Source organism: Pimephales promelas, chromosome 13 (assembly GCF_988280905.1).
Source record: "Pimephales promelas chromosome 13, fPimPro1.hap1.1, whole genome shotgun sequence".
NCBI classification, from domain to species: Eukaryota; Metazoa; Chordata; class Actinopteri; order Cypriniformes; family Leuciscidae; genus Pimephales; species Pimephales promelas.
In genome coordinates, this window is record NC_142781.1 from 21,223,642 (window position 1) to 21,248,992 (window position 25,351).

At 38.9% G+C, this 25,351-nt stretch overlaps 2 protein-coding genes across 2 annotated transcripts; one reads left to right on the forward strand and one right to left on the reverse strand.

The window, feature by feature from the left end:
• Positions 1–996: 996 nt before the first annotated feature.
• On the reverse strand, positions 997–5,465 carry dcph1 (damage control phosphatase 1). Its single transcript, XM_039692359.2, has 5 exons — positions 5,315–5,465; positions 4,444–4,549; positions 4,079–4,320; positions 3,552–3,717; positions 997–3,214 (listed from the first exon to the last, which is right to left on the reverse strand). Exons 1-5 carry the CDS (start codon positions 5,365–5,367, stop codon positions 2,435–2,437), a joined length of 1,347 nt encoding a protein of 448 aa, XP_039548293.2. The 5' UTR covers positions 5,368–5,465; the 3' UTR covers positions 997–2,434.
• A 2,016-nt stretch (positions 5,466–7,481) lies between these two features.
• Positions 7,482–14,316, forward strand: zbtb2b (zinc finger and BTB domain containing 2b). Its single transcript, XM_039692358.2, has 3 exons — positions 7,482–8,063; positions 10,750–10,930; positions 12,408–14,316. The coding sequence occupies exons 2-3, from the start codon at positions 10,758–10,760 to the stop codon at positions 13,849–13,851; spliced, it is 1,617 nt and encodes a 538-aa protein (XP_039548292.2). The 5' UTR covers positions 7,482–8,063; positions 10,750–10,757; the 3' UTR covers positions 13,852–14,316.
• The last annotated feature ends 11,035 nt before the right edge of the window (positions 14,317–25,351 follow it).

A 25,351-nucleotide genomic window follows, 5' to 3' on the forward strand; every position in this document is an offset into this window, starting at 1 on the left:
AGAAGAGCAACTTTGACTGAAATAACCACTCGTTACAACCGAGGTATGCAGCAAAGCATTTGTGAAGCAACAACATGCACAACCTTGAGGCGGATGTACTACAACAGCAGAAGACCCCACCAGGTACCACTCATCTCCACTACAAATAGGAAAAAGAGGCTACAGTTTTCATAAGCTCAAATGCTCACCTTGTTCTGTACTGTGTTGCGCGTTCGTGACTCTCCTGTTCGAACTCGTTCATCAAAATGAATGAATCTTTTTTCATGTCATTTGGTTCATTCAACGAACGAAATTAACAAATTGACTCGGAAAAAGATTTGTTCATTTTGATGAATTCGATCAGGAGAGTCAAAACTTGAACTTTGTTGTTGTTGTTGTTTTTAAATGAGCAATTGTTTCGCTTGATAAGACCTTTATTCATCACCTGGAATCTTTTAAAGCTCTTTAAAAGGTTTGCAGTTTGCACTGAAACTGTCTTGAACCGTTTGGTTACCAGTAAAGTGCATTATATGGAGGAAAAATCCTGGAATGTTTTCATCAAAAACCTTCTTTTTGACTGAAGAAAGAAAGACATGGACATCTTGGATGACATGGGGGTGAGTAAATTATCAGCAAAAGTTTTTTTTTAAAAGTGAACCACTCTTTTAAGGCAGTTCTGAAGGCAAAGGGGGGTTAAACACAGTATTAGTATGGTGTTCCTAATAATCCTTTAGGTGAGTGAGTGTGTGTGTGTGTGTGTGTGTGTGTGTGTGTGTGTGTGTGTGTGTGTGTGTGTGTGTATATATATATATATATATATATATTTCAAATACGTTGTTCTTTTGAACTTCCTATTAATCAAAGAATTCTGAAAAAAATCTATAACTGTTTCCACAAAAATATTTTGCACAACTGTTTTCAACATTCATGGTGATAACAGGAATAAAATCACAGGAATAAAATATTAAAATATTCAGCTCTGTCCTCAAACATACTGCAACTAATTAAAACATTAGCTGATTTTTATTTGTCTATATTTATTTCTTACAGCTTAAAAACACTACATAAACAACAATAGATCTTACAATGAAAACTTTAGGGTCTAAATCTGAGCTTAACTCTTGCCAGAAGAGAACTAGAACAGTTCAAAGATCAAACCATGGCCTTGATTTCCAGGAAAAAAAAAAAAAAACGCATACATGCAGTCCTCAGCTGACCCCTAAACACAAAAAGATAGCGTTCATGTGCTTATTACGTAACATCACTACTTTTAGGGTTCTTTACTGCTCTGTAGAGGCAAGGCTCATTGGAAAACCCAGGAAGCATCCACACACAACTTAAAAAAAAAAACTAAAAAAACAAGACCGATCAAATAGCAGAATGGGTCATCATGACCATTTCTGCCAGCGTAATTTCATATCTGTATCTCTGGAACGAATTGTTAAATACGATTACATTGTAAGAGTTAAAGAAAAATGTAATTTGCAAACTTTGTTCAATTGCATTCAAAACACAGAATAACCATTTTAACAAATGTGTGTACATAAGCATCCTGACTAGCAACTGTTTCCAATTTGCTCATAAATAAGCTTAAAAAGAAACAATCTTGGTGCACTTCTCCACACAGCCCATAACAGTAAACCAGTTTTTAAAGAGCAGTATGAAAAAACAAAAACACTGTGGTGTATGGCCAATATTTTCATCAGACAGAAAACAGAATGTGTTAACATGTATTGACATTAGCAAATAATTGTGATTTAGTGCTTGGCTAAAACAAAAACCTTGGATTTGTTTGCGCATCTGCATTTCATGAAATTCCCCTTTAAATTTGTGTCATCATACATTCAGTTTTGCCATTAATTTACTAGAATTGTTTTATTAAAACAGTATTTCTTTAATGTTTTCTTTTTCAATTATGTAATCAATACAAAGCCCACAAACTATTAGGCTACAAACCCCCTCTTTGATATACTTTAAAACACATAAACATTTCTCACTAAAGGTTCTCACAATAACATTTAACAGCAACCAAACAAGACATCTGTGGAGTTTTATGGATGTATAAGTCTAAATGTCTTTAATAACTGTAACTGTACTTTTAGACAATACACATCAGCAGTACAAACAGAAAACCATATACTGTAAACTATGAGCAAAAGATAGCCAGGTTTCTCTTCAAACCTTCATTGTTCTATCAACAAGTACATCATTTAGTTTCATATTACATTCAGTGTTTGATATGCAGAAGCGTTACGGTTCATTAAATAATTTGCTTCCAAGCAAAAAAAAGTGTTGGATAAAAAAAAAATACAAGCAAAGCTAAACCATCATAACACATTTGTTTGGCGTGTTGGTAATTGAAACAGCATCTTTAATTAGTGCATTTTATCACATCATCACTTGCTTCCTGATAATTCCCTCATCAGTGAGGACTCTCTTATTTTTAAAGACACCTCTACCGTTCTCTCTGTGGACTGGAAAACTGAACCACAGCATATTTGCCATTAGTCATCCAGTGTGGATCCTGAGAGTTGAGCTTCTCTGCCTGGCCCGGCTGCAAGCCCACCTGAACATCAGCCTTCAGTGTCCTAAGACTACAGAGAGGGGCAGGCTGGAACCCCCTCAACGCCCGATCGAACAGAACCGTGTGGTCCCACTTCCTGTCGCCAGTCAGCTTCCTGTAGTTCAGGTCTCCTTTGAAGAGAATCAGGTCAGAGCCCTGGAGGTTGCCGTAGAGATCAGCTGCATCCAGCGCCATGTCGCAGAACTCGTGGGGCATGGTCCAAAAAGGGTGGTCGTGGTAGGACCAGGTGCCATCCTTCATGAAATGCTTCCATTGGACACCGCTAGCTGACATCCACTTGTGATTGGCTGCCATGGTCTGCATGATGGTCCACTCAAAGTCTTGTTTGGTGACGTCTGAGAGGAACCATGGCATGGACTTGCCATGAAATCGGATTTGCTTGGCTAGTCCGGCAGAAACAAGGAAGTCAGCAAGGACCAGATCGGTAACAAGCTCAAAACCAGCATTGTCTAAAACAATGTCCACTCTTGCATGCTTCTTCCCTGCGGTTCCGGACCCTTGAGCAGCAATCAGCGTTGACCAAACCATGTTGGAGTCATCCACTAGGATGAAGCGCTGGAGATCAGACAGAGAATCGATGGGACTGGACCTTTGAGAGTTGTCCTGACCGGCGGAGATGGACAGATCACACTTGTTTCCCCACAGAGAGACCTACAAAATACACAATAAACAAGATTATGTGACATTACGTTATCCCCAACAGTCTAATATCAATAAAGCAGACGAGCACATGGTGAAAACAATAGCCACCCCAAGGCATGTTATTTGGCACCACAAGCTTGATGTAATTTTGGCTAACAAGATTCTTTGTTCTAAATTATAGATGAGAGTAATTAAGTTAATGGTCACGGCTCAGTGAAAATCGATTTTCCTTGTTTTTGATGTTGTGTTCTTATGTCATAGTAACATAACCATGTCGCATAAACATTTGTTTTTAATGGCAGGGATCATTGAATTATACTGCAGCTAAGAGCATGGACATACTAACCTGAAGTAACTTGAGAAAATTCTCTCGCAGCTGCAACTCAGTCATGTTCTCCATGTTGGTGATGAGATCCTGAAGGTATGTACAGACAGATTTAATCGCTTGTTGAGATTCAAAGAAGCTTTGCATCTTTCCCTCCTTAAAGCCGTCAAAGTTATCCATCGGGGGACTTTAGGAAACAAAGTAAAACAAACAAAATGAATGAATTTTACAATTCAAAATGTATCAATACAATGGAGAGCATTTAAATCAATTACCCTTGATTTAACAAAATATACAAAAATACAACAACTTAAAGCACAACACTTGACACTTGAAATGATTCTTTGATTTAAAAAAAATAGACAATATATATATATATATATATATATATATATATATATATATTTACTATTAAGATACTAAAAGTTAATGTAAACTTGCTTTGATTTTGGAGTAAAATTGTGACAGAACTAATTTCACTCAAGTATATCTCTGATCTTTTTTAATTTCAAATTGTATTCATTATGTATTAAGCTGATTTGTCTTACTTCATATACAGAGCCTCTTGGATCCTTCGGTACATGTAGCACTCCATATAAAGCCATGGTGACTTGAACCAGCTGACAGGCTGCCCGTCCTCCATCAGGTCCTGCTGTCTACCCATGTATTCATTCCAGGCCTCTGTGTCCTCAGCATTATCAGTCAGAAGCAGCACAGGTTTGTCTGTCTGCAGTTCATTCCTCAGCTTGGACAGGAAGGAGATGGCTCTCTTCTCTGCCTGGATGCCCTCCTGATCAAACACATCATCTAGAAGTTAAATCTGAGAAAACTCATTTCATATTTTATGAATAACATAAGAAAATATTGAATATTGTAAAAATGTTGAACCTAACAAATGAAAAATCATACATGCCTTTCCATACTCTTTGAAGAAATTGTCTTTATTACGATGTAAAGAGTCTACCACTTTTGTGAGTATGGTTGGTAGTCTATCTCTCACAGTCAGATAGGCAAAGGACCTAAAAAAAGCAAATAATTAAAAATTTAGTGTGTAATTATTATTATTTTTAACTTTATGATAATTCTATGATTCAGACAAAAATATACATTTGTTATGAAAAGAAAAACCAAGCTGTAACGCAAAGAGACATAACTTTCACTAGCAATTTGAGGAATAAGAAAGGCTACATCTAAAAAGAAGTAACCTAAAGTATATTATGTGATAAAAGGCGGTACTGGTTGTCACTGTCACAAAGTGTCTAAAAAGCTGGTTAGTCGCATACAGGCATATCTGCGACGTTTTCTTCATCCACAGTTTCTGTCCCATGACCATTATGTTTTACTTCTGGCAGGCGTAAAAGTGGATGATCAGACACTGTTTTTGCTCTTAAAAACACGAGACGCACAATAGTTACTTATACAGTACTGCTTTGTTACTATAATACACAGTATTACGTTAGCTTCTAATACCGAAAATCTCTTTTTTCTTTCTTCTTCATACACATCATCATGTCGGTAATTTACAGGTTACAACTCCCTATACTGTAAAATTGCCAGAACTGATTAACTGGTATTTTTGAAAATGTCATTTTCACAAATGATCTGTAAACTGTAAAAGACAGTAACGTGTGAAAGGGGCTAACGTTAATGATGACAGGCTGCCTATTTGGCTAAACATGCATTCATTGCAATTGAACAACACGATGAATTTCTTGCCGCAGCCTAATTATTTAAATGACGTCAACAGTGAGCATGGAAGCTAAACTATGTTTAAAAAGACATACCCCTCAAATTTAGCAGAGAGTGACAGCGGGGGGCACGTTCCCTCTGCCTCCATCTTTGCAATGCAAACAGGAAAGACAAGATATTTTCAACAAACTTTATTTAAGAACGATGGTGACCAATTAACAATGTAATGTAAAGGTATAAGATAATTTAATACACTCTGTGTCATTCACTCGCATATCGCGGCAATATATAATCACACTAATGAACAAGGTATTTTTTACGATGAATTATAAGCCAATTTGAGCTTTCAGTCTCTCGCATAGACTGTAAAAAATACTGTAAAAAAAAAAATCTCTCGTCGTGACCATTGACACTACTGTCCTCTAGTGGCCGGTCTGTGTAAGCCATCTGGGTCACACGAACAAATCAGACATGACAATATTCAGATTCATTCACAAAGTACATTGTGATTTTTATTTATTTAATTATAATTCAATTTAACCAGGTGGTTTCAAATGGAAAACATTTTAACCAGGTGGTTTAGCGGCTTCTCAGCCTGCTGTGTTGGCTGGTTTCAGAGGGTTTGGGCTTTGGGGCACTTTTCAGCTGATCAAGCTGGGTGACCAGCCGGGCACAGAGATAAACAATAGCTTGTCCAGAAAAGACCAGCATAGTCTGGTTTAAACACTTTCAGCAGGTTAGTAGTCTCAGGATATCCTTTTCATGAAAGAGACCTGAAATATGGATAGTGGGTTGTTACTTATTAACGGTCATTGATTAAAAAAAAAAGAAGATAAATCAGGTCTCAGGTCTTAGGTACACACATGCATGAACATGTTGCTTGCTTGATATCATATTGGTACTATAATAACTTACTAAACAGTTACATTTTATTATTGCGTCTACAGACAAGACAATTCTAAACAATATTTTAGGATGCTAATGTGATTTTCAGAAATTGGAAACAGAAACCATTGCCCCAGATGCCGTTATCGCCCCACCAGACCACATGGCCATAACAGACAGCTTGTTTTCTCTGTATTGAGACACCACCCCTCAACTTCCCTTTCCTTGTTCTTTTTTTCGTAAACCCACAACTTAAAGTTGGCATTCTCATTTTGCTGTCATCGTGAACTTCCAGGCTGTAGACTGCTCTTTTATATTTTCTTAACATAATTTTCTCATAACTCTTGCATGCATTTGTTCATCAGTGTTATTCATTTCCTGACATCTTTAGCAGGCCTGGTCAAGCGAGCTCACGTCCTGTTCCCCTCAGCATCGTGAAAGCTCAGAAACTCTGGCAAGGAAATATGTAAATCTTTTCACCTCTTGCACTGTTCAGAATGGAACTAGGGATTTCCTCAAGGTAGCGATATTGTGGAATTAAATTAATTCGTCTTACAACAAAATGTAGCTATTTAAAGGCTAAATGCATTTAAAGGCATTATATTTAACATATAAAGAACCTCAGGATGGTCCAAATAATTACATTAAAATTTATTAATTAGTGAGAACATAATGAGATCATCTTTATGGTATAAGGAAAATAAATCAGCTTTTTTATTCTGGTATTATGGTAAGATTTTCAAACAAGTATATTTTAAAGACGTTTGACCAAGACAATGAATAGGACTCTTACCATTTATATATATATATATATATATATATATATATATATATATATATATATATATAAAATGAATAACACTTGAAGAGTTCAGATGCAAAAGCCTCTAAGTGCCATTTGAAATTTTCTTCTAAAATGATCATTTTTATCAAGCTTGTATATTTAAGTTCAATAATTTCACTTAAATGGCAATGACGATTACATATTAATTGTCATTTAAGTGAAATTACTGAACTTAAATATAGAAGCTTGATAAAAATCATCATTAAAGAAGAAAATTTCAAATGGCATTTAGAGGCTTTTGCATCGGAACTCTTCACTTGTTGCAAAAAAAGATGTAAACCAATGGAGGACTAAACCTGAAAAAAATAAAAATTAATAAATAAATAAATAATAAATGGTCTTCTCGAAACGATTTTTAAATACACTTTTCAGCCATATTTTAAATAACTTACGGTTAAAAGGGACTATACTTATTTTACACACTCACACACACATATGTGTGTATATGTAAGGAGTTATATATAACATTACACACATTATGAATAAATAATTAAATAGACTATGGATTTTTTTTTTCCATATTCATTTGTTCGAAATTTAAAAAAACAAATATAAGGCTCATTAAGTTGAGTGTAGCCTGTGGGTGTGAAATCGTCGTTCTTCGAATAATACGAGCGTTACTCATGGCTGTAAAAGTGCTCAGTCTGTCAACTGAAATGCAAATAGCCCTGCTGCATGTATCTGTCTCGATACGTTATCTTCATGTGGGGGTGGGTAGCGTGACCTACGGCTATCCAACTCCACTAAAATCCGTTTATGTGTAACGTTCACCAACGATCGTCGCCTCTGAATGATAGCTCAACATTAATCTCCGACGCACCGTAAACACATGAGTAGAACGAAAGACACACATCGTTCACCAGTTCACTCATTTTAGCTGCTCTTAGCGCCAAAGACGGTTTGTTTTAGCATCCCAGGGAAGTGGGTTTTACAACCGCTGTTTTAAGCCCTTTTAGACAGTCATGTGATTGTAACGTAACCCGACCGGAAAACACCGACGACCATCGCCGCCAATGCTGCGTTTGAGAGGAACAGAGCAGCTGCGAGCCCAACGGACAAGTCCCCCGGTACCAGACATCGACTCGCCGAACTCCACACGCTCCAGCGGAGGAAAGGTACGTGCGTGTTTACACCAGTCACCCTTTATCGTTAACTGTTCGTTTCTGTATTTGTTTGTTTTTTAGTTTAGTTTATTTACTCGGTGACCACCCCTTCCCCCCGCCGTGTGTGTATGTGTGTGTCCGTTTCACGAAGCTCCGTTTATTTTTGCTTCTCGTCTCTGATGCTCGCTTAGCTCCGATCTGGATTTATATTGTTGTTATTGTTGTGATTTTAAGCTATTTTCGAGATTAGGTTGTTGGATGATGTGCTGGTTGAGCAGCGAGCGTCTGCGCGTGATCGTATCAGTCATCACTTTTCAGTTTTTGACGGTTTATTTTCTATTTGCGAAGAAAAGCAGATTGCGGAAGTGGTCGGTCTCTGCGGGAGATTTGTCCGTTCCACGTGTCTCCGTAGTGGGAGGGGCTAGTTTACAAACCACAATGAGAGCAAGCTGAAGCTGTAGCGAATAGCGATTGGTTTGGAGCTGGAGTTATGAGGAACTGCAATGCTCGTTTGAAATATGTTTCGGTACCAGGAAACACCTGTAAACGGTTTATAAGTGTTCTTGCATAAAATCTGTCTTTTCATTGTTTGTAACAGTTATATTCCGTACAATTTTGATGATTGCTGGAAGCTTGGTGACTTGAGAAAAAAAATTAAGTTAAAGGTCCACTCAATAAGTTTTGCGAATTAAAAGTAGACCAAAAAGAACTGAACAGGCTTTTATGAAATATTAGAAAGTATGTACACCCATTCGACATTAGTATTCTAAAAAGAGCAGTTTATTCTACTTCCTCATTAGGTGCTGCCATATTGACATCACATGACCAAATGCAGTGAGCAGTAAAGTGCAACTGTCGGTTTCACAAAGTAAAAATTCCATTATTTTCTCTATATGGGAATTGATTTTTAACAATAACTTATAAACCTTTACAGATAGACAAATATGGTGAGCTACAAGATTGCAGTCAGTGATATATGCTTTTGATGAAGCCATTAGTGTGCATTATTTCAATTTATAATCCACTTCAACTGTAAAATTTCTGGAGGGAAAAATACATTACCCATGATTCTGCAGAGAATCTCCACCAAACAGAGAATCGCCTGCCAAAACATCTTTTTAGTGCCTGCCAGCTCCCATGAAGCTCCACGAATGACATTCATTCTGCGTCCAAATATGCCTTATTCACTGTTACTAGCCGAAAAACAGAATGTGAGATGAGTAGTTTATTCATATTATATAGAACATACTTTTTAACAGTTGCTTTATATATAAATATATAATCAGCATATTTAAATAAGTAGGCCACTATTATATTTTCTTCCTTTGTTTTTAATTTGACTCAATTTAATTTGCAATGCTACATGGAATTGTATTTTTTTCTCTCATTAAAGCAGTTAAATACCTCATACCTTTTTAGTCCAATTTTTAAAGTACCATTTTTTGCTTCAATTTCAAATGTTGTAATTTAAAAAAAAAAAAATTTAGTACCTGCTATGAAAAAGCTATTAACCAAATCAACCACTTTCAGACAGTGTTCAAAGTTCTTTACAAAGCAACCGAACATTTTTTAGAGCATGCCACCAATATCACACCAATAACTATAACATAAAATATAATGTGGATTGAATCATTTTATGAAATAATGAAATATGTGTATGTGTTGAAGATAGAAAAAAAATGATAATGAACAAAACAAAAGATAAACAAACTGCTTGGATGTGAAGCAGCAGCAATTAAACAAACTTCATCCAGGCCAGTCGGTCTCAGTATAGTCCAAATTACTGAAGGGATTGTATGATTGAAGAAGAGAACACACACACACACACACAGCTATTGACGTTACAACCCATGCTTTCAAAGACCACTGACAGTGAGTCTGTAGACTCTACGGGTGCGTCCTTTCTCCACCCAAGAGGGGTTGTGTGTAAGTAAGTAGCCTCAGGAATGCTGCCTGAAGAGTCAGTCATGTGACACACAAAGCCAAAGCCTGTGATCGACCTTTAGGCTAATGGACACTCAAGGCACAGAAGCTGTTGAGCTGGTTCTGGTAGTTGAACCTCAGGGATCAGGGTTCAAAGGTTTCCTGAGATATTTGGCCCTTGGCTGTATCTGACCGCTCTGTTGGGACTGTGTTTTCAGGGTTACAAGTCTGAGTGTCTTTGCAAGCTGAATAACCAGTTGGTTGTCTTAAATATCTTTTCTAAGGAATTTTTCTTATGATATGAGAATATTCAGATAATAAAGTGTTCTATTGTTTTTCTCTTACCCTAGAATTAAAACCTTTCCTATCATTTTATTCTATATGAAGAATGCATTTAAACTGATAAATTCGAAACTTATAATTCGAGGTCTGAACATTTTTCAAGATATATCTCAAACAGCGGGTCAATATGATAACCACGCATTCAGCTGTTTTTAAATGGCTAACCCTTTGTAAGGGTTAAAGTTTGTTCTAATCCTTAACCATAAGAATGAGCAATATTACTGTATTCATATATTCCTGTATTCCTATGTTCCTTAGAGTTGAGCTTTTTGTTAATCCAACAGTGTTGAATTCATAATTAGAGCTGTTCACTGCTGATTAAGTCCATGTCAACAGACAACTTAACAACCTTCTTTCACTCAGTCTTTTTTTGGTGCATTGTGGTCTGTAGTAGACAGGAAGTTGACTGTCATCTCTGGCCCTTTCTGTGTAGGTGGAAGTATGGAGTTGGCCAATCATGGTCTTATCCTTCTTCAGCAGCTCAACGCACAGAGGGAGTTTGGCTTCCTGTGTGACTGCACGGTCGCCATCGGCGATGTTTTTTTCAAAGCACACAAGGCCGTACTGGCCGCATTCTCGAACTACTTCAGAATGCTCTTTATACACCAGGACAGGTAAAAGCTTTGCATGTTATTTTTAAAGTCCAATTTGTGCCTAAGCTAGGGATGTGTTGATATGGTATGGTGATAATTATTCTCATGTTATAATCAATAAATTACCAACATTACAATTCTATACTACGTTGTTTGAATAAATTAAAAATAAAACACTAACTACTAAAATCAATCATTTCCAATGCTACAATGAATTTAGGCATCACAACATAATAATTCGCTGTTTGAAAATTGATAATCATTTTGAGATAAGCTAAAGGCTGGAATACACTACACAAATTTTCAAATCAGAACACTTTTTAAAACACTAGGCATCATACACTTCCTGAGTTTGTAAATGGATACAGTGTAAAACTGTATCATGTCGGAGCCAGTGGCCTCGTGGTCAGCGCTCCGACGTATAGCGCAACTGGACCAGACTTTCAAGCTGTCCCGAACACTACAAACTCGTGCAGTAAAAAGCATATGCTTAATTGATTGGAGACGCATGACAAATGAAAACAATGTGTTCTAAAATCAGCCCAAAATATTAAACCTGTTCAATATCCTCTGACTGGTTAGAATCATTGTATGAAGCTAAAAACATGACTGTGTCCTTTTATGCATTGCACGATTTTCTGCAAATTCCAACTGCCCAAAATTTGCAGGATGGCTCTGCCTCTAGGAAACTCAATTATCAGTATTGGATATTTGTGCATGTTATTACTGTTAAGATCAATATTTTAGAAGTGTGGGTTTTTCACCCAAAGGGGTAGTTCACCCCAATAAATTACAAAATTTAATACACCTGGAAAATATATAAAAAATACCCTGGCTCTTTCAAGCTTTATAATGGAAGTGAATGACCTAAATATTAACTTCCAATAGTGAATATTATTGAATGGCTATCTAGTTTTTGAAGCTCCAAAAAGCACATCTATCCATCATAAAAGTAATCCATACGGCTCCATGAGGTTAATAAAGGCCTTCTGAAGCAAAGCAATGTTTTTGTAAGAAAAATATGAATGTTTAAACTATAATCACTCGCTAGAAATGTTGGAGGAGCTTGAGTTTGTTGCCCAGCCCTTTGAACCGGGAGATGTGTCTACTCTCACCTAAGCTACCTCTTCTTCTACATCCTACATTATTGTGGTAACTAGAGAAGAGCTGGCAACCCGAATGCCGCAACACTACTGACTCCATGATTGGTAGATCGGTGGAGGGTGGCGCATCAGACCAAAACACAACATGACAACATCAATTTTAGTTGAGGGCTGTAACTTCACTTTTTAAATGACAATATCCTGGCCGGACTACTGTCGTCAGTGATATAAGTATTTGAAATGAAGATGATTTCTTAATGTATAGTGACATTAGAGGGAAAATTTATGATTAATCTTGCATACAGCTTCTTTAAAAATGAACAATAAATATTTGTGCTAAATTTGTGAGGTTTTTTTTTTACGTTGAATCTTTGTTTCGTTGTCTTCTCGACCAGTGACTGCGTCCGCTTGAAGCCTGCTGACATTCAGCCCGACATCTTCAGCTACCTCCTCAATCTGATGTACACCGGCAAACTGGCGACACAACTTATCGACCCAGCTCGCCTGGAGCAGGGCGTCAAGTTCCTCCACGCTTACCCTCTTATTCAGGAGGCAAGTCTGTCTAACCATGCAACTCAGGCACACCCTGAGGTCAACCTTCCCCTTTCGTCCTCTCTCTATGGCATTCAGATATCAGACCAACAGGCCACACTCACAAACCGCCTCTCAGCGAGAACGCATCTCTCCCCGCCGTTCGACTTAGAAGGTGGGGGTTTACTCGACGGGAAGGGCGTAACCATGAACAAAGCTACCTCACTGACGCGGCCTGGATCTAAGCACAGGCACAATCTGACAGAAGCGGAGGTAGAGGCATCTGCGAGCATCAGTCAGTTTGTGAGGGAAGGGTCAGAGATGGAAACATCTGCAGGTGAGGCTCCGTCATGTTCCCTGAACACCAACACCATTCTGCATGTGAAGCCCAGCATCATGAGAAGAAACACCTCTCTGAGGAAGCATTATACGTGCCACGTCTGCGGGGGGCGCTTCACTCAGCGAGGAACCTTACGAGAGCACCTGCTTCTACACACTCAGGCCATGCTCCCCCTTGTGTTAGAGTCCGCCGGTGCGGCTTCCCCCATGGCGACTGGAGGTGCCGCCACACCAGAGGTGGAGGAAGTTCTCCGAAGCAGCGAAGCCTCCGCAGCCACTCCCATCATTGTGGACGCTGCCAGTGACAGCGAGCAGCATCTGTACTTAAAAGACTCGCCACATCCTGAAACCGCCATGCCCATCCCGACGACAACTGCAATCAGCCTGTACACGGCGCAGCCCCAGGCGGACACACCCCCTCCATCCGATATCGCTGATATTGACAACCTAGAGGGTGCGGCTGACATGGAGCGGGAAGTGAAGCGGAGGAAATACGAGTGCTCTACTTGTGGCCGCAAGTTCATCCAGAAAAGCCACTGGAGAGAGCACATGTACATCCACACAGGCAAGCCGTACCGCTGCAGCGCCTGCGGAAAGAGCTTCTGCCGGGCCAACCAGGCGGCACGGCACGTTTGCATGAATCTGAGCTCGGAGCCAGCGTACACCATGGTGGACCGACAGAGCATGGAGCTGTGCGGGGCAGATGACTCCAGCCAAATGGAGGCGCTGTTTCTGGGCTCGTCGGTGAGACCGTACAAATGCAATGTGTGTGAAATGACCTTCTCCAGCCCCAATGAGGTGATCAAGCACCTGTGCTTCAACCAGGGGGCGCTCTCGGGTGGGGTGGCTGGAGAAATGGGCGTCAGTGGGCTGAACAGTGACAACCTGGCCAAAGACGAAGGCTCGGATTCATCCAATGGGGGGCCGTTGACAACACCCATCAAAACAGAGGAAGTCTTTGTGGAGTAGCTCCATATTCATCCACTTCAAAATATAGTTTGTTTTTTAATGTATTGCATTTGAATTGTGGGTAAATTATGATCAGTCAAAGTCAAGCTACAGATCGAAATTTCTGTTCTATATTGTATTTGTATGTATTTTGTTCTGGGGATTTTACTGTTGCTGAAAAATACTGCTTCCTACTGTGTTATTATTTTTTTAACATCAATTTGGTTTGTATATTTATAACAGATTTACTGTATGTTTAGTCCAACAAGTCAAATTCCTGCTTCATTCTGTATTTCTTTCAAGGGTTTTGTTGGTTACTCGGGTCATTTGCAGTTTTTGTTGCGGTTATAGCTCTTCCTCTGTCTAACTGTACAGGAAAAGGATGTAGTGAACTGCTGGAATCCTGCGTTCGTCTCAGTGCAGATCAGTCTAGACTTCACGTTTGGTTGGATTGGAACTCGATATAATACAAAAAAAGGTAATCCTCAAAATCATTAGTTCATGAGCATAGCCTAGCCACCAACATTTATTTTGTATGTCGCCTCCATGAAAAATTAGATCTGAGGAGCTGAGTGTGGATGTTGGTTTATGAAAGGTTTTCACTACCTCAACCGGTTTTGGACATGCAATATTGAAATTTGCATCAAAGGTTCGAGGATCAAAGTCAACTTTATCTTCCAGTGCCTCTGAGGAGTTACACAGATCTCAAAGTTTTCGTATTACATGCTTTGAGTTAGCAAGTGCAAGGTGCAGTTGTAGATAACCTTCATTCAGTGCCAGATTACTTGTCAAACATCATTTATATTAGAGTTAATGTGACCCACGATATATTTCACATTTGTTCACGTTCACTACAGTACTTTTTTTGTGCCAATACCAGCTAAATGATAAACATCCATGCCGTAAAATTGTTTGCCGGCAACAGCAGCTCATCAGTAATCTGGTTGTGTTGCTCTCACTGTGGTTCAACATGTTTACAGTTGTGCTGTGTGTGAATTTAGAAAACACTGTGGCCAATCGTACACCTGTACATCATGTAGCTTGAAGGGAAATATTTCTGTCACTGTTCCCAGATTGAATTTTGCCATGAAATTGATTTGCTCGAGTATGCTCCTAATTTCCTTATTTTCGAGCCTTGTATAACTTTTTTAATTTTATGTACAGTGCTTTATTTACAAAGAATTTTATAATCTCACAGGTTGTATATTATTCAATGCATTTACTGTAGAATATTATCCATTTTAGTGTTGCACACTAAAATGTTTAGTGTTTGTCCTCTCTGCACTGACAGTGTGGTCATGCTGTTAAAGCACTGATATCTACTCAAGATCCCTGACTACTCTGATTATACTTGTGCGACGTCAGGAAACTTCTTTTTTTAACCATTTTAAACCAGGGCAATTTACAATCAATGCTAAATATTTCTTCCATCTTTCTCCTTGTAAAGACCTCCTAGGAATATATTTTAGCACTGTGAGTTAAGTTACTACTGAATAGCTAATTAGAGGCCAGGAAGGACCATTTGCTTTATTTTGTTACAAATAAATGTAAGTGTGATGTTAAGGGACAGGAGGCCTTGTCCAAATTATGTGTAATCCTACATGCAATGGAATGCCTTTTTTCTGTAGTCTTGTTACAACTTTTTATTATTTGTGCATATGCAAGTTGTTATCCATTGAGGCAGTTATAGGGAGGGGAGGAGAGGGGTTAAGGTGCCCCCTCAAACGCACAAACCCCAAAGCCAAGGCAAGTATACTGTGATCAATTGCTCCTCAGGAACTTGAACAGTTGTCTCTGGAAAAAAAATCCTTCCTTTGCATTTTCATTGTGAATAATGATAATAAATACTTATGTTTTTGAAGTGTGCATGTTGTTTTCTTTAATACACTACTTAAATTGTAATATTTCACTGTATGTTGTTATTGTATTTCTATATTTTAACAATTCTATGCAGTCTTGGTCTTTGCAACAAACTTTAAGCCCATTCTCTGCTAGAGGCAATTTTGTACAGTATTTTGATAAACTGGATCCATCCATGTTAAATTAACAATCAGAGCGCTACAAATAATAGTATAAATTAATATTACAAAATACCACTGCTGCTCATTTTCGAAAAGCAAAACAGCTTAGGTTTATTTATTCGTTTAAATTTAGTTATGACAGCCACTAGATGGCACCATTGCGGTGCCACTACTTCAAAACTTGCAAAAAAGGATTGAATGTTTACCCTGCTTGAAAATTCCCTGCATTTTACTTATGCCAGTTGAGTTATATTCTTGGAGGCGTATTGCATTCACTTGAAGAAAAAAAATCTACTCTGTTTTTCTGAATTAATGAGTTAATTTTTCATGAGAAAAAAAATTGCTGCTTTTCTGAATTAATGAGTTAATTTTTCATGAGAAATTTTTTTTTGCTCTGTTTTTCTGAATTAACGAGTTAATTTTTCATGAGAAATTTTTTTTGCTCTGTTTTTCTGAATTAATGAGTTAAATTTTCATGAGAATAAAAGTTTTTCTCTGTTTTTCTGAATTAATGAGTTAATTTTTCATGAGAAAATATTTTTTTCTCTGTTTTTCTGAATTAATGAGTTAATTTTTCGTGAGAAAAAAAGTTTTTGCAAAAAAAAATTCCATGAAAAATTAACTCGTTAATTCAGAAAAACAGAGCAAAAAAAATGTTCTCATGAAAAATTAACTCATTAATTCAGAAAAACAGAGCAAAAAAAATTTTCTCATGAAAAATTAACTCATTAATTCAGAAAAACAGTGCAATTTTTTTTTCTCATGAAAAATTAACTCGTTAATTCAGAAAAACAGAGTAGATTTTTTTTTTCTTCAAGTGAATGTAATACGCCTCCGTAATATTCTCTCCAGTTTGCATTTACAGAATCTTCCCAACACCTGGGGCTCGTTCTTCGTACGTTGCTGCTTAAAACATCCGAGATCAAATGAGACATCTAAGATGATAGCATCGTGCTAATCATGATCCGGCTACTTGGGTTCTTCGAACGGGATTTTTGGAATGGGTCAACATTCTAATTCTAAAAAAAAAAAAAAAAAAAACACTTTTCGCTTACAATTATAAGGTTCTATCTGCCAAAACATTATTTGAACATTAAATTAAAAAAAAATAATGTACAATGTCTCAACATGTGTTAGAAAGTCAAATTTTATCCTTTCTATGACATTTATTTTTATTTTTTAGCACTTCCACGTATTTAGGACATTTCAAATTAAGCAAGGTAGGTCTAAATATTTTCCCCAGTGCATAATCTTCATTTTTGATACCAATTTGGTGGGTAATTAAACACATTATTGCAGAAATTATACTTTAATCTTTCTTTTGCTTAGACAGAAAGCAGCCACTAATACATCTGAGCAGGACTTTATTCCAGCTAAAGTGGGCCAGGTAAAATGGCTTTCTCTCTGGACCTCAATATATGGCTGAAATCACATGCAAACGTTAATATTGTAATTAAGACCCCATTAATTAAATTGTTAAATATTTGACCTATAAGCCTTAATATGGTAAAAATTAAGACTTTAAAAACTGCAAGAAAATCGACATGCTTCATGCTTACATAATTCATAAAGTTTAATCATCATTGAAAAATTATTCACTGACTATATAATTGTCAGTCTTTATAAAAAATATAATTTTTGTCTGCACCATTCTGTCTTCGTCATCTTCACTACACTTCCCAGCATCCTCTTGTCTCCACACCTGAACTCACTCCCTCAATCATCCACCTGTTCATCGTCCTGATAATCTGTGTCACCTGTCGTCACCTTGTTAGTGTTCATTTTGTATCTGTATTTAGTTCTCTCTGTTTCAGTCTGTGCTTGTCGGTTCTTGATTATGTTTCATGGATAGTGTGTAATCTTCTGCCAGTCTTCCTTGTACCTGAACCTGTTTGGAGTTTTTGAGTAAATGTTTTGTATTGGAGCTTTGTGTCAGCCTCAGCCTGTCTTCATTCCACACTACACCATGACAGAAGAACCGACCAAACATGGATTTCCCTGCAGTAAGACTAATGTGCCTTGAACAGGGAAAAAGCTCTCTTGAGGAACACCTGGAGGTTTTCCTGGATTTGGTACCTCAAACCAATTTCCCAGATGACTGACTCTGCACGTTTCTACGTGTGGGACTGAACAACACTAGCGCAGTTGTCTGGGGAACCAGGGTCTTCACCGCCGTGGCCGCCTGAAGGGTCTTCACCATCCTGGCCACGCCCTCAGCCTGCTCCGCCCTGACCACGCCCTCAGCCTGCTCTGTCCTGGCCACGCCCTCAGGCTGCTCCGCCCTGGTCCCGCCCTCATCCTGCTTCGCCACGCCCTCAGCCTGCTCCGCCCTGGTCACGACCTCAGCCTGCTCCGCCCTGGTCACGCCCTCAGCCTGCTCTGCCCTGGAGACTTCCTGCTCTAATTCAGGGGTTCTCAACTCCAGTTCTTGCTACCCACTGCTCTGCATATTGTGTATGTCTCCCTTATTTAACACACCTGATTCAGATCCTCAGCTCAACATAGTCTATCCTAACGAGCTGAGGATCTGAATCAGGTGTGTTAAGTAAGGGAGACATGCATAGTATGCAGAGCAGTGGGTCGCGAGGACTGGAGTTGAGAACCCCTGCTCTAATTCAGCCATGCCCTCGTCAGTCTCCAGGGCTGGAATTATAAAGTTCTATATGACATTTTTGTCAAAATTGAGCTATTCACATATTCTTATTGTGTGACATTATTTACCTTATGTGATGTTTTTTTAAATTGTTCATTATGGGACTTGTTATTGAAAAAACAAAAAGGTTCTATCTACAAAGTTGAACTCTAACTTGGCTCTATAAGGTTCTATCTGCATGAGCCAATCAGCACTTCGAATGCACAGAAGAGGACCATTCAGAATCAACTTTATATGTCGGGTCGCCGGCTTTTTCCTTGAAGACAAGAAGAAACCCCATTAAGGCATAATAGCCTACTATATATTTACAGTAAATTGAATATTCACTAAATTATGTAGCCTGAAGTGGCTTAACTTTATATTTTGTCATTTTCTTTATAGTGTAGCCTATTGGTTATTATTATTAATGAGATTATTATTAATAATTATAATAGTTATTATGATCTGAATTATACAAGTATGCAGTGAGTAAATTGAATATTTTACAAAACCATTCAACATGCAAGTATGTGTTTGTTTGAAAGTATGTGTTTGTGTGTTCGTGTGTGTACGTATGGGGGGAGTCAGACATTTTTTGTGATTATTGTCACGTATAGTGTGGAATAAAGACAGAGACTAACGCAAAGCTCCAATACAAAACATTTACTAAAAAAAATTAAACAGGTACAAGGAAGACTGGCAGAAGATTACACACTATCCATGAAACCTAATCAAGCACAGATTGAAACAGAGAGATCTAAATACAGATGCAAAATTAACACTAACAAGGTGATGACAGGTGACCCAGATGATCAGGACGATGAACAGGTGGATGATTGAGGGAGTGAGTTCAGGTGTGGAGAAAAGAGGATGCTGGGAAGTGTAGTGAAGATGACGAAGACAGAATGGTCCAGACAAACACTGACAATTATATAGTCAGTGAATAATTTTTAAATGATTATTAAACTTTATGAATTAATTTGCAGAAGCATGTTGATTTTCTTGCAGTTTTTAAAATCCTAAAATGTCTTAATTTTTACCATTTTAAGGCTTATAGGTCAAATATGTAACAATTTAATTAATGGGGTCTTAATTACAATATTAACGAGCATGTTATTTGAGCCATATATTGAGGTCTAGAGAGAAAGCCATTTTACCTGGCCCACTTTAGCTGGAATAAAGTCCTGCTCAGATCCCACGTAGCATTTATGCCATTATAAATATCTCAATATCTCAGCTCTGGAAGGGTCTAGAGCCTCTATTTTTGCACTCAGGTCTAAGTCTCATGGCCCTCTATCACAATCCAGAGTTTTGAGAAGATTGGAGAAACTTAATTTTTCGCCCGAAAAAAAAAACAAAAAAAACAAAAGGGGTACCACTGTCGTTTTTTTTTCGGGCTGAATTTTTGAGTTTCCATATCTCAGCTCTGGAAGGGGCTAGAGCCTCCATTTTTGCACTCAGGTCTAAGTCTCATGGCCCTCTATCAGAATCCAGAGTTTTGGGAAGATTGGAGAAACTTAATTTTTCGCCCAAAAAAAAAAACGTAAGGGGTACCACTGTCGTTTTTTTTTTTCGGGCCGAATTTTTGATTTTCCATATCTCAGCTCTGGAAGGGGCTAGAGCCTCAATTTTTGCACTCAGGTCTAAGTCTCATGGCCCTCTATCAGACTCCAGAGTTTTGGGAAGATTGGAGAAACTTAATTTTTCGCCCAAAAAAAAAAAAACGTAAGGGGTACCACTGTCGTTTTTTTTTCAGGCCGAATTTTTGAGTTTCCATATCTCAGCTCTGGAAGGGGCTAGAGCCTCCATTTTTGCACTCAGGTCTAAGTCTCATGGCCCTCTATCAGAATCCAGAGTTTTGGGAAGATTGGAGAAACTTAATTTTCGCCCAAAAAAAAAAAACGTAAGGGGTACCACTGTCGTTTTTTTTTCGGGCCAAATTTTTGAGTTTCCATATCTCAGCTCTGGAAGGGGCTAGAGCCTCCATTTTTGCACTCAGGTCTAAGTCTCATGGCCCTCTATCAGAATCCAGAGTTTTGGGAAGATTGGAGAAACTTAATTTTTCGCCCAAAAAAAAAAAACGTAAGGGGTACCACTGTCGTTTTTTTTTTCGGGCCGAATTTTTGAGTTTCCATATCTAAGCTCTGGAAGGGGCTAGAGCCTCCATTTTTGCACTCAGGCTAAGTCTCATGGCCCTCTATCAGAATCCAGAGTTTTGAGAAGATTGGAGAAACTTAATTTTTCGCCCAAAAAAAAAAACGCAAGGGGTACCACTGTCGTTTTTTTTTCGGGCCGAATTTTTGAGTTTCCATATCTCAGCTCTGGAAGGGGCTAGAGCCTCCATTTTTGCACTCAGGTCTAAGTCTCATGGCCCTCTATCAGAATCCAGAGTTTTGGGAAGATTGGAGAAACTTAATTTTTCGCCCAAAAAAAAAAAAACGTAAGGGGTACCACTGTCGTTTTTTTTCCGGGCCGAATTTTTGAGTTTCCATATCTCAGCTCTGGAAGGGGCTAGAGCCTCCATTTTTGCACTCAGGGCTAAGTCTCATGGCCCTCTATCAGAATCCAGAGTTTTGGGAAGATTGGAGAAACGTAATTTTTCGCCCAAAAAAAAAAAACGTAAGGGGTACCACTGTCGTTTTTTTTCCGGGCCGAATTTTTGAGTTTCGATGTCTCAGCTCTGGAAGGGGCTAGAGCCTCCATTTTTGCACTCAGGTCTAAGTCTCATGGCCCTCTATCAGAATCCAGAGTTTTGGGAAGATTGGAGAAACTTAATTTTTCGCCCAAAAAAAAAAACGTAAGGGGTACCACTGTCGTTTTTTTTTTCGGGCCGAATTTTTGAGTTTCCATTTTTCAGCTCTGGAAGGGGCTAGAGCCTCCATTTTTGCACTCAGGTCTAAGTCTCATGGCCCTCTATCAGAATCCAGAGTTTTGAGAAGATTGGAGAAACTTAATTTTTCGACCGAAAAAAAAAAAACGCAAGGGGTACCACTGTCGTTTTTTTTTTCGGGCCGAATTTTTGAGTTTCCATATCTCAGCTCAGGAAGGGGCTAGAGCCTCCATTTTTGCACTCAGGTCTAAGTCTCATGGCCCTCTATCAGAATCCAGAGTTTTGGGAAGATTGGAGAAACTTAATTTTTCGCCCAAAAAAAAAAAAAAAACGTAAGGGGTACCACTGTCGTTTTTTGTCCGGGCCGAATTTTTGAGTTTCCATATCTCAGCTCTGGAAGGGGCTAGAGCCTCCATTTTTGCACTCAGGGCTAAGTCTCATGGCCCTCTATCAGAATCCAGAGTTTTGGGAAGATTGGAGAAACTTAATTTTTCGCCCAAAAACAAAAAAACGTAAGGGGTACCACTGTCGTTTTTTTTCAGGGCCGAATTTTTGAGTTTCGATATCTCAGCTCTGGAAGGGGCTAGAGCCTCCATTTTTGCACTCAGGTCTAAGTCTCATGGCCCTCTATCAGAATCCAGAGTTTTTGGGAAGATTGGAGAAACTTAATTTTTCGCCCAAAAAAAAAAAACGTAAGGGGTACCACTATCGTTTTTTTTTCGGGCCGAATTTTTGAGTTTCCATATTTCAGCTCTGGAAGGGGCTAGAGCCTCCATTTTTGCACTCAGGTCTAAGTCTCATTGCCCTCTATCAGAATCCAGAGTTTTGGGAAGATTGGAGAAACTCAATTTTTCGCCCCAAAAAAAAAAACGTAAGGGGTACCACTGTCGTTTTTTTTTCGGCCCGAATTTTTGAGTTTCCATATCTCAGCTCTGGAAGGGGCTAGAGCCTCCATTTTTGCACTCAGGTCTAAGTCTCATGGCCCTCTATCAGAATCCAGAGTTTTGGGGAGATTGGAGAAACTTAATTTTTCGCCCAAAAAAAAAAACGTAAGGGGTACCACTGTCGTTTTTTTTTCGGGCCGAATTTTTGAGTTTCCATATCTCAGCTCTGGAAGGGGCTAGAGCCTCCATTTTTGCACTCAGGTCTAAGTCTCATGGCCCTCTATCAGAATCCAGAGTTTTGGGAAGATTGGAGAAACTTAATTTTTCGCCCAAAAAAAAAAACGTAAGGGGTACCACTGTAGTTTTTTTTTCGGGCCGAATTTTTGAGTTTCCATATCTCAGCTCTGGAAGGGGCTAGAGCCTCCATTTTTGCACTCAGGTCTAAGTCTCATGGCCCTCTATCAGAATCCAGAGTTTTGGGAAGATTGGAGAAACTTAATTTTTCGCCCAAAAAAAAAAAACGTAAGGGGTACCACTGTCGGTTTTTTTTTTCGGGCCGAATTTTTGAGTTTCCATATCTCAGCTCTGGAAGGGGCTAGAGCCTCCATTTTTGCACCCAGGTCTAAGTCTCATGGCCCTCTATCAGAATGCAGAGTTTTGAGAAGATTGGAGAAACTTAATTTTTCTCCCAAAAAAAAAAAAAAAAAACGTAAGGGGTACCACTGTCGTTTTTTTCTCGGGCCGAATTTTTGAGTTTCCATATCTCAGCTCTGGAAGGGGCTAGAGCCTCCATTTTTGCACTCAGGTCTAAGTCTCATGGCCCTCTATCAGAATCCAGAGTTTTGGGAAGATTGGAGAAACTTAATTTTTCGCCCAAAAAAAAAAACGTAAGGGGTACCACTGTCGTTTTTTTTTTTTCGGGCCGAATTTTTGAGTTTCCATATCTCAGCTCTGGAAGGGGCTAGAGCCTCCATTTTTGCACTCAGGTCTAAGCCTCATGGCCCTCTATCAGAATCCAGAGTTTTGGGAAGATTGGAGAAACTTAATTTTCGCCCAAAAAAAAAAAACGTAAGGGGTACCACTGTCGTTTTTTTTTCGGGCCAAATTTTTGAGTTTCCATATCTCAGCTCTGGAAGGGGCTAGAGCCTCCATTTTTGCACTCAGGTCTAAGTCTCATGGCCCTCTATCAGAATCCAGAGTTTTGGGAAGATTGGAGAAACTTAATTTTTCGCCCCAAAAAAAAAACGTAAGGGGTACCACTGTCGTTTTTTTTTTTCGGGCCGAATTTTTGAGTTTCCATATCTAAGCTCTGGAAGGGGCTAGAGCCTCCATTTTTGCACTCAGGTTAAGTCTCATGGCCCTCTATCAGAATCCAGAGTTTTGAGAAGATTGGAGAAACTTAATTTTTCGCCCAAAAAAAAAACGCAAGGGGTACCACTGTCGTTTTTTTTTCGGGCCGAATTTTTGAGTTTCCATATCTCAGCTCTGGAAGGGGCTAGAGCCTCCATTTTTGCACTCAGGTCTAAGTCTCATGGCCCTCTATCAGAATCCAGAGTTTTGGGAAGATTGGAGAAACTTAATTTTTCGCCCAAAAAAAAAAAACGTAAGGGGTACCACTGTCGTTTTTTTTCCGGGCCGAATTTTTGAGTTTCCATATCTCAGCTCTGGAAGGGGCTAGAGCCTCCATTTTTGCACTCAGGGCTAAGTCTCATGGCCCTCTATCAGAATCCAGAGTTTTGGGAAGATTGGAGAAACGTAATTTTTCGCCCAAAAAAAAAAAACGTAAGGGGTACCACTGTCGTTTTTTTTCCGGGCCGAATTTTTGAGTTTCGATGTCTCAGCTCTGGAAGGGGCTAGAGCCTCCATTTTTGCACTCAGGTCTAAGTCTCATGGCCCTCTATCAGAATCCAGAGTTTTGGGAAGATTGGAGAAACTTAATTTTTCGCCCAAAAAAAAAAACGTAAGGGGTACCACTGTCGTTTTTTTTTTCGGGCCGAATTTTTGAGTTTCCATTTTTCAGCTCTGGAAGGGGCTAGATCCTCCATTTTTGCACTCAGGTCTAAGTCTCATGGCCCTCTATCTGAATCCAGAGTTTTGAGAAGATTGGAGAAACTTAATTTTTCGACCGAAAAAAAAAAACGCAAGGGGTACCACTGTCGTTTTTTTTTCGGGCCGAATTTTTGAGTTTCCATATCTCAGCTCAGGAAGGGGCTAGAGCCTCCATTTTTGCACTCAGGTCTAAGTCTCATGGCCCTCTATCAGAATCCAGAGTTTTGGGAAGATTGGAGAAACTTAATTTTTCGCCCAAAAAAAAAAAAAAAAACGTAAGGGGTACCACTGTCGTTTTTTGTCCGGGCCGAATTTTTGAGTTTCCATATCTCAGCTCTGGAAGGGGCTAGAGCCTCCATTTTTGCACTCAGGGCTAAGTCTCATGGCCCTCTATCAGAATCCAGAGTTTTGGGAAGATTGGAGAAACTTAATTTTTCGCCCAAAAACAAAAAAACGTAAGGGGTACCACTGTCGTTTTTTTTCAGGGCCGAATTTTTGAGTTTCGATATCTCAGCTCTGGAAGGGGCTAGAGCCTCCATTTTTGCACTCAGGTCTAAGTCTCATGGCCCTCTATCAGAATCCAGAGTTTTGGGAAGATTGGAGAAACTTAATTTTTCGCCCAAAAAAAAAAACGTAAGGGGTACCACTGTCGTTTTTTTTTTCGGGCCGAATTTTTGAGTTTCCATTTTTCAGCTCTGGAAGGGGCTAGAGCCTCCATTTTTGCACTCAGGTCTAAGTCTCATGGCCCTCTATCAGAATCCAGAGTTTTGAGAAGATTGGAGAAACTTAATTTTTCGACCGAAAAAAAAAACAACGCAAGGGGTACCACTGTCGTTTTTTTTTCGGGCCGAATTTTTGAGTTTCCATATCTCAGCTCAGGAAGGGGCTAGAGCCTCCATTTTTGCACTCAGGTCTAAGTCTCATGGCCCTCTATCAGAATCCAGAGTTTTGGGAAGATTGGAGAAACTTAATTTTTCGCCCAAAAAAAAAAAAAAACGTAAGGGGTACCACTGTCGTTTTTTGTCCGGGCCGAATTTTTGAGTTTCCATATCTCAGCTCTGGAAGGGGCTAGAGCCTCCATTTTTGCACTCAGGGCTAAGTCTCA

Bases quoted from the DNA above. Each gene is read 5' to 3' on its own strand.
- dcph1 (XM_039692359.2), bottom strand. From the start codon at position 5,367: ATGGAGGCAGAGGGAACGTGCCCCCCGCTGTCACTCTCTGCTAAATTT. The intron at 4,321-4,443 runs GCATGTATGATT...GTGTTTGATCAG, and splicing joins TCTTCAAAGAGTATGGAAAG to GAGGGCATCCAGGCAGAGAA. The intron at 3,718-4,078 runs GTAAGACAAATC...TGTTTCCTAAAG, and splicing joins CAAGAGGCTCTGTATATGAA to TCCCCCGATGGATAACTTTG.
- zbtb2b (XM_039692358.2), top strand. From the start codon at position 10,758: ATGGAGTTGGCCAATCATGGTCTTATCCTTCTTCAGCAGCTCAACGCA. The intron at 10,931-12,407 runs GTAAAAGCTTTG...CTTCTCGACCAG, and splicing joins CTCTTTATACACCAGGACAG to TGACTGCGTCCGCTTGAAGC.